This window comes from Castor canadensis, chromosome 6 (assembly GCF_047511655.1).
Source record: "Castor canadensis chromosome 6, mCasCan1.hap1v2, whole genome shotgun sequence".
Classification (NCBI taxonomy): Eukaryota; Metazoa; Chordata; class Mammalia; order Rodentia; family Castoridae; genus Castor; species Castor canadensis.
In genome coordinates this window covers 96,770,495-96,783,630 of record NC_133391.1, presented here as the reverse complement: position 1 = coordinate 96,783,630, position 13,136 = coordinate 96,770,495, and the positions used below count along the sequence as shown (strand labels likewise).

Here is a 13,136-nt window from a genome sequence, read left to right as displayed (position 1 = left end):
ATTCAGCATGAATTCCAGAAGCTAATTCCTTAAGAGTCAATGTTCAAATATTCTATTATGAGTTTGGGAGTAGGGTGGGATTAAGAATAGTCTTTAGAAGATCAAATTGCAAGTTGAAGTGATGCAGAGTTTTTTTTTTTTTTAAATTACATCTTAGTATAACTTCTCAATGAGCTGAATGCATGGCCTCCTGCTGGATCAATCTAGAAAACACCTCTTCTTTCCTCTGCCTCCAACCCATCTTGTGCTCATCCTACTGCTTATACTCCAGAGTCCGAAATCAATTCCCTGTCAATTAAAAATCATCTTGCACACTCAAACAGTTGAACCACATCAACACTTTCACTAATTGGTCAAAATACTTAATTAATCAATCCTGAAGGAGTTCATCTTTATAGTACCACTAGAAAACAGATCTCTACCCAAGCTTTAGCAAAGCCAGCTGTAAACTCTTTTCTTGACCCCCAAACTGTTTTTTCTGTCCTCATCTGCCTCAGAAATGCAGCATCTCAACTGAGTATTTGATCCAAACCTGCCTCTCTGAGAACATTTCCTGTTTAATAAGTAGCTTAGGATTGGAGGAAAGTCTACTTTTGTAGAATATGTTTCATGTTCCATCCTTTTTCTTGACTGCTAGGAAGTTCTGAGATAATTTAGGATACTATTGCACTGAGTATCTTCAGTGTAAGTCCCTCATATAGTTACCTCCTGTCTACTAGGCAGCCTTTTATTATAGACAGATTTTATAAGATGCCTAATTCTGTAAGTAGAGAATAGGAAAACCATGAATTTGGGTAGGGAAGAACCGAGACTCCAGCCCTGCCTCTTTCACAACAGCTGAATGATCACACCAATCATTTGTATCTCCAGGGCTCACTTTCAACATGCTTAGCAAGGACTAATTGTCCCAAGTAATTTTTAAGTCCTAAAGTTTCTGACAGAGCAAAACTTCTTAACATGTTTGAGAAGAGACAGTTTCCTCTAGTTTATTTGCAACTGATTTTGGTTTACATCAATCTCAGAATCCAGAAATAGCTTCTAAATGACAAAATCCATTTCTAACTCATCACACGTTTAAAATATTTTGTCTGCCCCATATTTAGTAGCTAATTGTCACTTAAGCTTAAAAGAAAATGTCTTTTTCTTTTACCTCTTCAAGACGTGTTTGGGTGGAGAATTGATTTGTTGTTCCCGTTACCATGTGGGCTATGGTAGCTGAGCCAAGTTCAAATCTAGAAATGGAAATTGTCAAAATGCATTGTGAAATGTTCATCTAACATATATTTTGAGTGCCTTATATATGTAACAGCATTTAAAACTGATTAGGCATGAAAAATCTTTCTCATACTTTATACTTATAAAATACGATCTCATTCTATTATTAGGGTTAATATCTAGTTATAACATGTAATCCATCCAACAGCTGAATAGAAGATTAAGAATTCGAAAGAAATGATAGCAGCAGGCATTGCTACAAGAGTTTGACAAAGGCAGAGCCAATAGCAAGAGAATGAGTTGGGCCAGCCTGGGAAGATGTGAAGACCTCAAACCAGCAAGGGGATGTGGAAAGGGGTCATTCCAGAGGGAACAGAAAACCTTACTATCTAGACTCATTAGTTAGTGCTGAATTAGGGCTCAGTATTTTATAAGGCTATTTTAAATACCTCTGCTTCCTAACTTCAATGTAAAAATCCCTTTAGACTGTCTTTAGATTGTTACTATTCTTTTACAAAGAGAAAAGCTAAAACACAGCCAGGTTAAGAACCTGTGTGGTACCAGCAGTTTTGACCTTACTTACTTTTGTACAAGTTTATTCCAATTTTCCTTCAGAAACTGCCAGGCCAAAGGATATCCCACTGGGTTTTTGCCAATGAGTGTAAGAATATATGGAAACTCTTGAGTTTTTATTATATCTCCCTTAAAACTTTGATCTAGTAGCCTGTAATGATTAAGAGAAGAAATGTTAGCAATGAAAGTTATAAAAACCTGCAGTATAAGATAAAAAAAACAGTTTACTAATAACAAAGGCCAAAAAGGCAAACTGGTAGCCAGAGTCCAGATAAACCCACTATAGCTGCACAATAATAAAAACTAACATTCATATAGTATTTATAATAACTATTCTCATGTATTCTCTCATTTGCTCAAAAGAACAGTTAAGAAGTGTATCTCTAGTAAATACTTAAAATATGTTGTTGCTTTAAAGATTCACAATATACTTTTCCTAACACCTGGTCCTCCCTAATTATTTGTCATTTTCATTAGATGTGTGCCCACTGAACAAATGTTCCCAGCAAAATAGACAATTTCTGGCCAAGAGACAAAAACAGGTGCCAAAACAGTCTGGTGTAATTCAGTTTTCCTTGGCCACATGAGCTTGAATAAATGACTCACCATTGAAGCTTTTCCTTATTTTGGCTCGTACAGAGGGCAAATTCAATTTGGCTTTTCTCGGTACTGGACAAAGAAGACTGATATTTACTATAAAGAAAATCCCAGCCTTCAGTGTTCTGGGCCCCCACAGAAAATACTGCCAAGGTCACATCAACAGGCAGGCTGTGGGAAAAAATATATCCATGAGCAAGTACAATGGAGAAAGTACACTGATATGTATAATAGTGGCCAATTATAAACTGGCCCCGTCCACAGAGAAGCATGCCTGAAAATAATAATTACTGCTCTCCCTTAGTTACATTTTATGAAGAATAAGAGGAAATATCTAAAATTAGGCTTTAAGGAGCCTGCTCAAAAACATAATGGTGTCATTCTTATAAATACCTACATATCTAATGTATTTTAATAATGTTGAATAACTATATGTCAAACCAAAAAGCCAAGTCAAATGAGGCTTAGAATTTACTCCATGAACATAAGTCAGGAATTCAAAACAATCATGATTTGTAAGCATTTCTTAAATGGAAGCATCTAGGTTATTAGCATAAATGCTTCTCGGAGGGCAATTAAGCTTCAAATACAAAAGGACAGAAGTATAGCAGGAATAGAGATTTCCAGCTCCCGCCTTGCTTTACAGTGTCAGCCATTACTAACGAAGCTACCGTAAAGTGCACTGCCTGGGCTTCAGTTTGATGTGGTCATCACAGCCCAATAACCTTTTGTATTGGCTATACAAAATAGGAATCAATGTAATCCCAGACTCCCCAGATATTTGACTTTTAAGCATAGAAGTTATCTCCTAGCATTTCTTAAAATAGAAGGCCGAGAAATACATAGGTAAATATTAAAAACCAATTCATTTTCCAAAAAGTGCAGCAGGGTTGGCTTGTTTTACTTCTTGCTTTTCCCAGTGGTTAGCACCAATAATGAGAAACAGAGATGATGCTCTTGAGGGACTGACCTCATATTTCCATTGGATTCCTTCCACTTTTTGAAATAGTCTTCTGCCTTCTGCACACAGGGCTGATACTTGCGCACACAGGCAAGAAGGAGGAGCTGGCTCCGCAGCACTCTCTCTGAGACTGAGCCTTGGTCCGCCCATGTCTGCTTATCAATGAGGTCCCTCAGCAGCCTGAGGAGGAAGGCCTGGGAGTATAGGACAGGAAACAGTGACATGTGTCATGAGTATTGTCATCACAGATCACTATGTTTATATTATCCAGTACTCTTTCAGGTGATGGGGACTGATTTTTTTGAAGCTTAATCTAACTCTTTCTAAGCCTCGTGGCTTTGTGCTTAATTACAAAAAGGGTCAAAACCAAGAAATAATGATTTTCTTATTTACACAATCTTTTCTAACTATCCTAAATTATAAGAGACAGTTTATATGACTGAATTTTGTGAGCAAATTGTGCAACAAAACTTCCTGACATTTTGTCAAGAATAACAATTTTGCATCTCTTCATCAAGTCCCAATAAAAGTACTTGAAAATATTAATATTAGCCAACATAATAGAGAAGTCAAATAAGACAAAAAAAAGACTTATGAAAGGAAGGAAATAACAAATCCATGAAAATTAAGTGCAGAATCTAACATTGCCATTCCTATTTTAATGCCAAATAAAACCAAAGTCTTTGCTAATCCAAACATTGAATTTTTATTTGCTTTTCCTTAATATATATGAAGACATATATACATAATGGTAAGCACTGTTTTTCACACACAGGAGAAGCAAACCATAATTATGTAACTGTTCTATTTATCTTAGGCTTTTACCTTGAATTGAGTTTCTACTTCATTCATCTCTCTCTTCTCCATTAATTTATACATAGGTATCAGCTCATTCAGTCCTTGAAACACAGGCATAATTTCAGTTTCCTGTTTCAAGTACAGGATTAAATCCAAGGCTTTTTCAATTGATAGCTTTCCAATGCTGAGGAAGAGACACCATGGTTCAAGGTTTAAAGGAAAATCCAGGAAATCAACTTTTGTCTTCAACATATATTGTAACAATTTTCCAACAAAACAGTTAAAGTATCCCCTAAATAATAACCTTTACATTAGTATCTCTTCTGTTACACAACATCTGCCAAGATTACACTGGGGAAGAACTTTCTGAAGTAACAGTGAGGGCTAGTTTGTGGTCAAGATGAAATGGAGCATGTCACTGTCGGTTCTCTAGGATACACTGGACTGTGTGCAGAACTTCCAGAGTAAGAAAAGGATTTTCATTAAAGATCCTTGAGGAAGCCCGGTTGAGAGACTTCCATTCAGCAGAAATATGAGTCCCTGAAGTAAGCATGTTTTCTCTGTTTCAAAAAGACCCTGAATATACCAAGAAACCCTTTACAGCCAGGTGCTGGTGGCTCACACCTGTAATCCTAGGTACTCAGGAGGCAGAGATCAGGAGGATCACAATTTGAAGCCAGCCCAGGAGATGAAGGCTCTGAGTTCAAGCCCCAGTACCGCGGGGAGATGGGAGTGGGGATGGGGGGGATCCTTTATGATAGAGCATTGTTAAAAGGCTCAGTGGTAGGTTTGTACTTACATAAGTAAACACAAAACCTTTTAAGATTCAAACAACAGTAGGCCACAAAGGGAAACTTTTCCCTCTCCCATTGTTTTTTTTGTTTTGTTTTCTTTCACCTTGGAAGTTCCAGTGTGGTGGTAGAAGAACCAGAATTCAACATTCATGGTAGAAGGACATGGGATACTAGGATATCTACCCCTTCCCACCTGGATAGTTCTCTTAGGACTTCAGTTCTGCCTAAATATTGAAATTTAAGTTTTAGCCTTAGGAATTATATCTTAAAAACCATTGTAATGGAAGAAAAACATGAAAAGTGTTGACTGTATCCTCAGCCACTCAAAGATCATTCGGTTGGGCCAGATTTCATAGGCTGTACTCCATAAAGATGCTGTCAAGTTCAGATATCTGTTTGTTCTCTCCCCTCCCCCCACAATCTCTCTTTAACATAAAGATGTAATGCGAAGAATTAGTCTTCTAGGAAGGCTTCAAGATGATTAAAAACCAAGCATGGGAAAATCTGCTGTAGCAGGGGTAGAAGAAAGCTTCCTGGTTTTCTACACATTTGCCTCAGTGTGATCTGAGTTGCTCATGAGAAAAATTAAAATACAGATTCCATACTTAAGTTACCTAGCAGTCAAAGACAGGAAGCTAATCACAAGGCTTAAAAGCAACCTTGCTTCGTTAGAAGAACTAAGGGAAACGCCTTTCAACTTCTCATTAGCAACCAGTCAATCACTTTCATCTTTAGAAATCAAGCATTTGAACGATAACAGCTGCTTTCAGAAATAAACCACACTTTGCACAGCTTGCATTACCTGACAAGCTGAAATGCATTGTTAATGAGACTCGCCCGATCATTACTGCTGATTGCTGTATGTGTTCCTTTCAAAAGGCCAGTCAAAGAATCCCATCCATCATCCTCATAATGCACGATGTAATAGCCATTCATTCCCACATTAAATTTGATCCATTCCACTGCTTCAGGAAGGATGAGCACATCTAGAGTAAATAAAATAAATTACAGATCCATTAACTCTCTTGGCTGACAAAAGCTTTTCTGATCAGAGACTGGACAAGAAAGCTAGGGAAGACTTTAACACTCAACAAATTGAAACCACTTGTTTCTTTTAGAAACGAAACAACAGCAACCCAATGGGCAAAAGGCAACACTAGCTTTAGATGCCAGTTTCGTGAGGTTTATAAATCTATGAAAAGAGTGCAACCACATTTCTGGCCATACATACAGCATTCCCTAGCAATGTTAACAAAGTAATGGGAATTTTCATTGGTAATCACCCCCCACCCCTTTTATTTTTTAGCATTATATAACTCAAATGTTTTAATTTCTATCTGGCATTATATTGGCCATTTTTTTCAAAAAACTAAGCAATATTTTCCATCTAGTCTCTTTTGATTTAACCAAGATACATAGCAAAGAAAGTTCAGTATTTAACACCTACACATTTCATACTTCCTGCTTGAGTCAAACTCGTTATTTCCACAACAAATTACCTGTCTTTGTCTTCAGCAAAAATCTCTGGACAGAGTCTGATTTGCTGGTAATGAATGTCAATGGAACATGCCATAGGTGCCTAAAAGAAAGGAAAGACGGATTGTTCTTTTTTTTTTATTCATTCAATAACCAGCTACCACAATACCTATCATGTGCCACACACTGGCTAATTTAGAACTGGATGGTATCAAACTGTGTATAACCAAGATCTCAAAACTTATGCAGCATTATTTAGCCTTCCTGGACAATTTGAGTAGAGCTAGGAATTTGGGCTCAACTGACTGGTGATTAGGGATCACAGACCTAATTCCAAACAGTGACCACTAGTAATGGCACAGATGGACATCACGTGCCTCCTAAATCATGTACTGAGGAGGATATGTCACTTCTATGGACTTCCTCCTGTGATGCACAATCTTAATCTGATCACAAACAGCAGGAGAAAACACAAATTGAAGGATGCTCCAAAAAATAACTTGCCTAAACTCTTCAAAAATGTTAGGAAACAAAGAAAAACTAAGGATTACATCAGAAAAAAAAGAGAACAAAATGATATGTAAACTAAACATGATGTTATGCTGAACTGAATACTGAAGCAGCTTCTTTTTTCACTTTCGATATAAAGATATTTTTAAGACAACTGGAGAAGTTGAATGGAGTTTATAGATTAAATAATGGTATTGTGTCAATTTTGATAATTTACTAATTTTGATAATCAACTGTGATTATGTAAGTAAGTGTTCTTTTTTTTTAGGAAATGCCACACAAGTATTTAGTGACAAAGGGGCATCATGTCCCCAATCTCTCTCTCTCTCTCTCTTTCTCCCTCCCTCTCATATGTAATATGTATATACTTGTGCATATTATGTACATTCTATATTTAGAGAGAAAGAGATAAAGCAAGTGTATAGAGATATAGAGTTAACACATATCTGGGTAAAGTATATTTGGAAATCCTTTTTTTTTTTTTTTGGCAGTACTGGGGTTTGAACTCAGGGCCTCACACTTGCTAGGCAAGCCACTCTACCACTTGAGACACTCAGCCAGTCCTATATAGAAATTCTTATACTATTCTTGCAACTTCTTCAAAAGTCTGAAACTATTTCAAGGTAAAACAAACAGTTTTACAAAATGTCCCAACAGGGTCAATCAAGATGCAGAATCCTATTTCTGATAATATCCTTCGGTGGTCTCAAGCTAACAGTTTCCAGGGTCTAACTCAGCATTCCAAAGAGAACTGAGCCTCTCATAATTCCTAGAAATCACCTGAATTCTTTTGTCAGCTCCAACCTAAATGCCAGACATTACTGTAATTTACTGGCAGTTGCTTAGAGCAGAGCTAATTTTAAGCCAGTCACTAGAAATTACATTCCTATTAAACTACAAAAACATGGGAATGTTAATAGTTCTGTGTCATCAGCTTTCCCAAGATTATCCATGATACAAAGCCTCTTTGGGAAGATAGAGGGTATGAGTAAACTTCATAGAACATACAGATTCAATTAAAATATTCTTGTGATCGAGGTGAGGTCGCTAAGATTTTATCCTATCAGGTAGATGTTACTAGGCAATAAAGTAACTTTGACTTTGACCATTACCCAGTTTCTGGGGCGTTGTCAGACCCTTTCATGTAGTGTTCTTGCTTCATGTGTACGTTCCTCCCTCTTACTGTGATGGTGATCAGGGGAAAGCCCTTCTGCAGCGTCCAGGTGTTCATCATGGTTTTCACATCCACACCTTCCTGATGCCAGTGCTGGTTTATACATAAAAAGGCAGATGCATCACCCACTTACACCCAGCTCCAAGAGAGAAGTCTGCCTGTGCTCAAAGGGCCACTGCCAGTTGACAGTCTCCTGTGCAGAGCATCCTGATCCCATCTCTTGCTCTCCAGTCTCCTCCGGTCCTAGCTCCCTTCCTGTGCTGTTCCCTGGCATTAAATCTCATTAGAGCATCAACTGTTCACCTTCCTTTTTTTTTCTTTATTGTCTGCAGGGTGGGAATACATTGTGGCATTTACACAGGTTCTTACAATGTATCAAATATACCATGCATGAATTCACCCCCTCCACCCCCTCTCCTTCCATTCCTGGAGTAGTTTCAAAAGGTATCATTTTTGCATTTACATACATGTGTACACATTTTTGTGCACCATATTTACTCTCTTACCCCCTTTCCCCACCACCCTTCCACCCCTGCCCCAGACAGGACTAATTCTACCCTCCTGGTCTCTGATTTTATTTCAATCTTGGCTACACATGTGTTCTAGCTGGTAGACAAGATGTGCTGGGCACACCCTGGGGTTGACATAGCACTGGGCACCTAGCAGGCATGTGCATGTGGAATGAGGGGAGAGAAAGTGACTGGGCTTTCAATACCTCTGTAGCTATACTGGCTCTCAGACAAGCAGAGTGAGAAAAAAAAATTTGATCAAGAGCATGTGCTTCTAAAGTGGTAACACAGAGATGGCCTATACTTAAAGGCCTGTACTTAAAAGGGGTTACATTCACTGATACTACAGAAGATTTTAAGAAAAGACTTAAAAGCTAATAAAAAGATAAAATTTGCTACAGAATAGATCTAGAAACTCTTGATAAAGCAGTGTGCATGAAAATAAAAACATGGTAGATAAAATTCTGCTGATTTTCCAGGTTCACCCATAGCTGTCTATGAAAATATCCTACAGGTCAGATAAACAGAGAATCAGACGATTTAGCAATCAGATGTTATGAATACTGTGCCACTTAGCAGTTAAATACATGGATTGGATCTAAGTGCAAATTGCTGCTCTGCAACTCACTGACCTTTGAGAGCTTGTTTGGAGGTTCTAGCAGGGGAGCGCAGCTACTCGTATACCCTTGACCGAAGAACGGTCCTCCTCTATCGGGGATGGTCGTCCTCTTTGACCGAGCGCGCAGCTTCGGGAGGGACGCACATGGAGCGGTGAGGGAGGAAGGGGACACCCGCCTAGCCAGCCAGATCAGCCGAATCAACCCTGGCGATCAATGGGGTGACAGATGTCGCAGCCAGATCACCCTCACATCCACTCACTGACCTTTGGATTTCATATCCCCATGTATAAATTCCAGGAGGGAACAGTCCCTGGCTCACAGGTTTGTTGTGAAGAGTAAAAAAGAAAATACACATAAGTGCTTAGCACATGTGTGATAGGTAGTGAGTGTTTAAGAATGCTTGTCACCATCATTTGCTTTTTCACAAATGCAGGGCTCTGGAAATGATCGACATATCTTCCTGACTGACACAATGCCACCCTAATCTACTAGAGAAACATATCATAAGTCCACTACTGTAGAGAGAGTGAAGTGGAAGGAATCATCAGTGAGAAGTATTACCACAGAAGGCTGTGCACCCTCTTGTATAGACTCTTTTAAAGAAAAATTCAAAAAGGTATAGTTTGCACTCTTATCTGAAATGGGAGTGAGATCACCTGGGACCTCAAAAAGCTTGGCACAAAGTTACTCTTCAAAGGATATCAAGGCTGAGCACTGGTGGCTCACACCTATAATCCTAGCTACTCAGAAAGTGGAGATCAGGAGAATTGTGGTTCAAAGCCAGCCCAAGCAAATAGTTCTTAAGAACCTATCTCGAAAAACCTTTCACAAAAAGGGCTGGTGGAGTGGCTCAAGGTGAAGACCCTAAGTTCAAACTCCAGTATTGCAAAAAAACAAAAAAAACAAGGATAGCAAATAAAGAACAGATGGCGAGACTTACTGAGGTTGAAGACAAGTGTTGACTTCTAGAGCAAAAGCCATCCGTCCCTTGTGTACTATCTGTGGGACAAATCTAAAAATCAAAAATAAGCACATCATTCTCATTTCTACAGAAAATAGCAATGATTCTTCTCAGAGGGAATTAAATGATATAGGAAAAACAAGACAAAAGTAGAAAATAAGCCTGTCAATCCCAAATGTAGAGATCACAAGAAGATACTCACAGTTGCCATACTATTCCAGAGGTCCTCATTTTTTGTGTTTTTATAGCTATACTTATGGAGATAGTGCACAATTCCACTTTTAAATGTATCAGCAGTCAGATAATCTCTTAACATATGCAGAATACAAGCTCCCTGAAAAGTCAATAGAAATCATTGTTATCTCTACTTAAGTCACACCTTTTATTTTGCAATGATTTTTTTACTGCAGATGCATTTAAATTTTTTAAAAATTTTCAACCAAAGAGAGCATAAAGAATTGACCATAAAATAATCTTTAGGATATGAACCAAATTACACATTCAACCTAAAGGAGTTTACAGCAACCAGCACAGTCAGGATAGAAGACATTCAATCTGGGTTGCCCTCTTATTACTTCTCTGTCCCAGTATTGATACATGTAGTGCCTAACTGTACCCTTACAATCCACTTTTACCTTTTCATAAGAAACATCATCAAACATCTCTCGAATCTGAGCAGGATTCTCCACAGGTGTGGACACAGGGTGTGAGGAATTTAATGCATCAACCTCCATCGCATTAAAACACTTGCCAAGGAAATAATCTTCCTATTGAGACAAGAAAAGAAACAAGAAAACATCACCCATGATGCACAATCAATCCATCAATCAATAAATAAAAACACGAACAGAGGAAGATCTGATCTGGAGTAATAGATCTATACTTTCAATTTCTGTACCAACCTCTTCCATATTCTAATATTTATGACATAAAGCAGAATTGCTATGCTTTTAAAGAGCATCCAAGAAACAATGAATTTAGGTAAGCATTTTGGATTTGATTCATCTTGAATACTTATCATTTTAGAATAAAGAAAATTTCATATTAACCTAAAAACAAAACCGTTATGCCTATACCCATACAGCAACAGAACAGGACACTAAAATATACAGGTTCAAAGTAGAGATATTTAACTCTGAAACCATGTAATAAAAGGGAAAAAATGAAGAACAAATTCCAGACTTAACTTTCTCTATTTGGTTATTTATTTGGTTATATTATTTCAATAATATGTATCCATAGTCATTTTTATTATTAAAGATTATGTAGAAACAGGAAAACATTTATTATTCATTGTATAATAAGGCTATATATATGCTTTTTTTTTTTGGTGATACTGGGATTTGAACTCAGGGCTTCCTGCCTGCTAGGCAGGCACTCTAGTGCTTGAGCCACACCTCCAGTCCTATAAGTATTTTATAATTATAACTATATGTATAAATAAATTGTGAGTACAGGCAGGTGAAAATGGAAAATAATTATGCTTAAGTGGAAAAGAATTGCCATAATAGAGTAAAAGGATGGGTGTTTCTTTAGCATAAGTTTATTTTAAATTTCACTGTATGGGATTTTCTGATGGTCAACACATGATTTGTAAATAAATATATATGAGTTCTAAAACACTATGAACCATGAGTGTAAGCTGATGCACAACGTAACGTGCAGTAACTTCAAGCATGATTCATGTGGTTTGTCAAGTTGGGTTTTATTGAGATAATAGCAATCTGTACCTAACACTTCTGCAATGAGCAGCCCTGGGAAATGAGACAGAACATATAGGCCATCATGATTGCTATTCTTTGATATTAAGAGAAGATACAATGTAAGTTAAATTTCATAGATTCATACTTAATTCTGGAAATAAGTCTTTGTGATATATCTTGAAAGTTTGCTAGCATCTTTGAAACACAAATCATCTCTAAGCTCCCAATGAAGTTATCAGTGAACTAATTCTATCAATTCTACAGTTAAAAATGAGTAAATATTTTCCAGCAACACTGAACAAAAAAATAGTTTAACCTAAAATGTAAAAACATAAACAACAACTTACAACTTTCAGTTCCGGATGGGTCACACTGACAGACACAAACTCCATAAACTTGGCAAATCCCTCATTAAGCCAAAGGTCATTCCACCATTCCATAGTGACAAGGTTCCCGAACCACTGAAAGGAAAACATGACTGTTTATTGACGCATTGCTAGAGAGATTAAATAATGTATCACCTGTAATGGCAGCCAAAGAAACATGCAAAATGCCTCTCATCAGTATAAGAATGTAAACATATATTTATACAATGAATATTTTGTCTAAGTAAAAATGAAAAGTTTTTAATATGTATTGCAAAACATGACACTTAATACTTTAAAGAAATAATTTTCCTATGAGAAGAAAAATAAAAAACGATAAATATATGAATAGCCCCATATATCCTACAAAATCAATATGAAAGTTTAAGCATACTTTTTGTTCTGATTTTGTGTTTTGTTTTTTGAGGTAAGGTCTGGCTATGTAGCCGAGGCTGGTCTGGAAATCATGACCCTCCTGCCTCAGCCTCCTTGAGTGCTGGCATTACAGATGTGTTCCACTAGCCATGTTTTTAAAAGTATGACTGAATTTGCATACCTGGTGTGCAAGTTCGTGGGACACAGTCATTGTGATGCCAAGTTTGCTGGATGCTGAAGACTTTTCTGCATCAAACAACAGAGAGGATTCCCTGTATGTGGTCAGGCCCCAGTTTTCCATAGCTTCCGACTGAAAGTCAGGAATTGCAGCAAGATCTTGGGAAGGAAGCAAGACAGCAGACTGCCAATCTCAAAGCTACACATTTCCCTAAACACTCTAAACATCAAAACAGGTGGCGCTAGGACCACACATTCTGTCCTGCAGAATTATGGAGCTCCAGAGGGGAAGAAGCTTTCCTCATAAAGAAAAAGGGGCTCAGTGACT

General features: G+C 37.5%; 1 protein-coding gene across 1 annotated transcript in view; it reads right to left on the bottom strand.

The window, feature by feature from the left end:
- Erap1 (endoplasmic reticulum aminopeptidase 1) overlaps positions 1 to 13,136 on the bottom strand; it is a 29,759-nt gene that overhangs the window by 3,172 nt on the left and 13,451 nt on the right. Inside the window, exons 6-18 of the mRNA XM_020161237.2 lie at positions 12,813 to 12,967; positions 12,239 to 12,352; positions 10,824 to 10,955; positions 10,391 to 10,522; positions 10,168 to 10,239; positions 8,037 to 8,191; positions 6,438 to 6,517; positions 5,741 to 5,924; positions 4,172 to 4,328; positions 3,356 to 3,540; positions 2,395 to 2,556; positions 1,799 to 1,939; positions 1,151 to 1,232 (exon numbers count right to left, since the gene is read on the bottom strand). Of these exons, the coding sequence (XP_020016826.2) occupies positions 1,151 to 1,232; positions 1,799 to 1,939; positions 2,395 to 2,556; positions 3,356 to 3,540; positions 4,172 to 4,328; positions 5,741 to 5,924; positions 6,438 to 6,517; positions 8,037 to 8,191; positions 10,168 to 10,239; positions 10,391 to 10,522; positions 10,824 to 10,955; positions 12,239 to 12,352; positions 12,813 to 12,967 (1,751 nt within the window). The remainder of the gene's footprint in view (positions 1 to 1,150; positions 1,233 to 1,798; positions 1,940 to 2,394; positions 2,557 to 3,355; positions 3,541 to 4,171; positions 4,329 to 5,740; positions 5,925 to 6,437; positions 6,518 to 8,036; positions 8,192 to 10,167; positions 10,240 to 10,390; positions 10,523 to 10,823; positions 10,956 to 12,238; positions 12,353 to 12,812; positions 12,968 to 13,136) is intronic.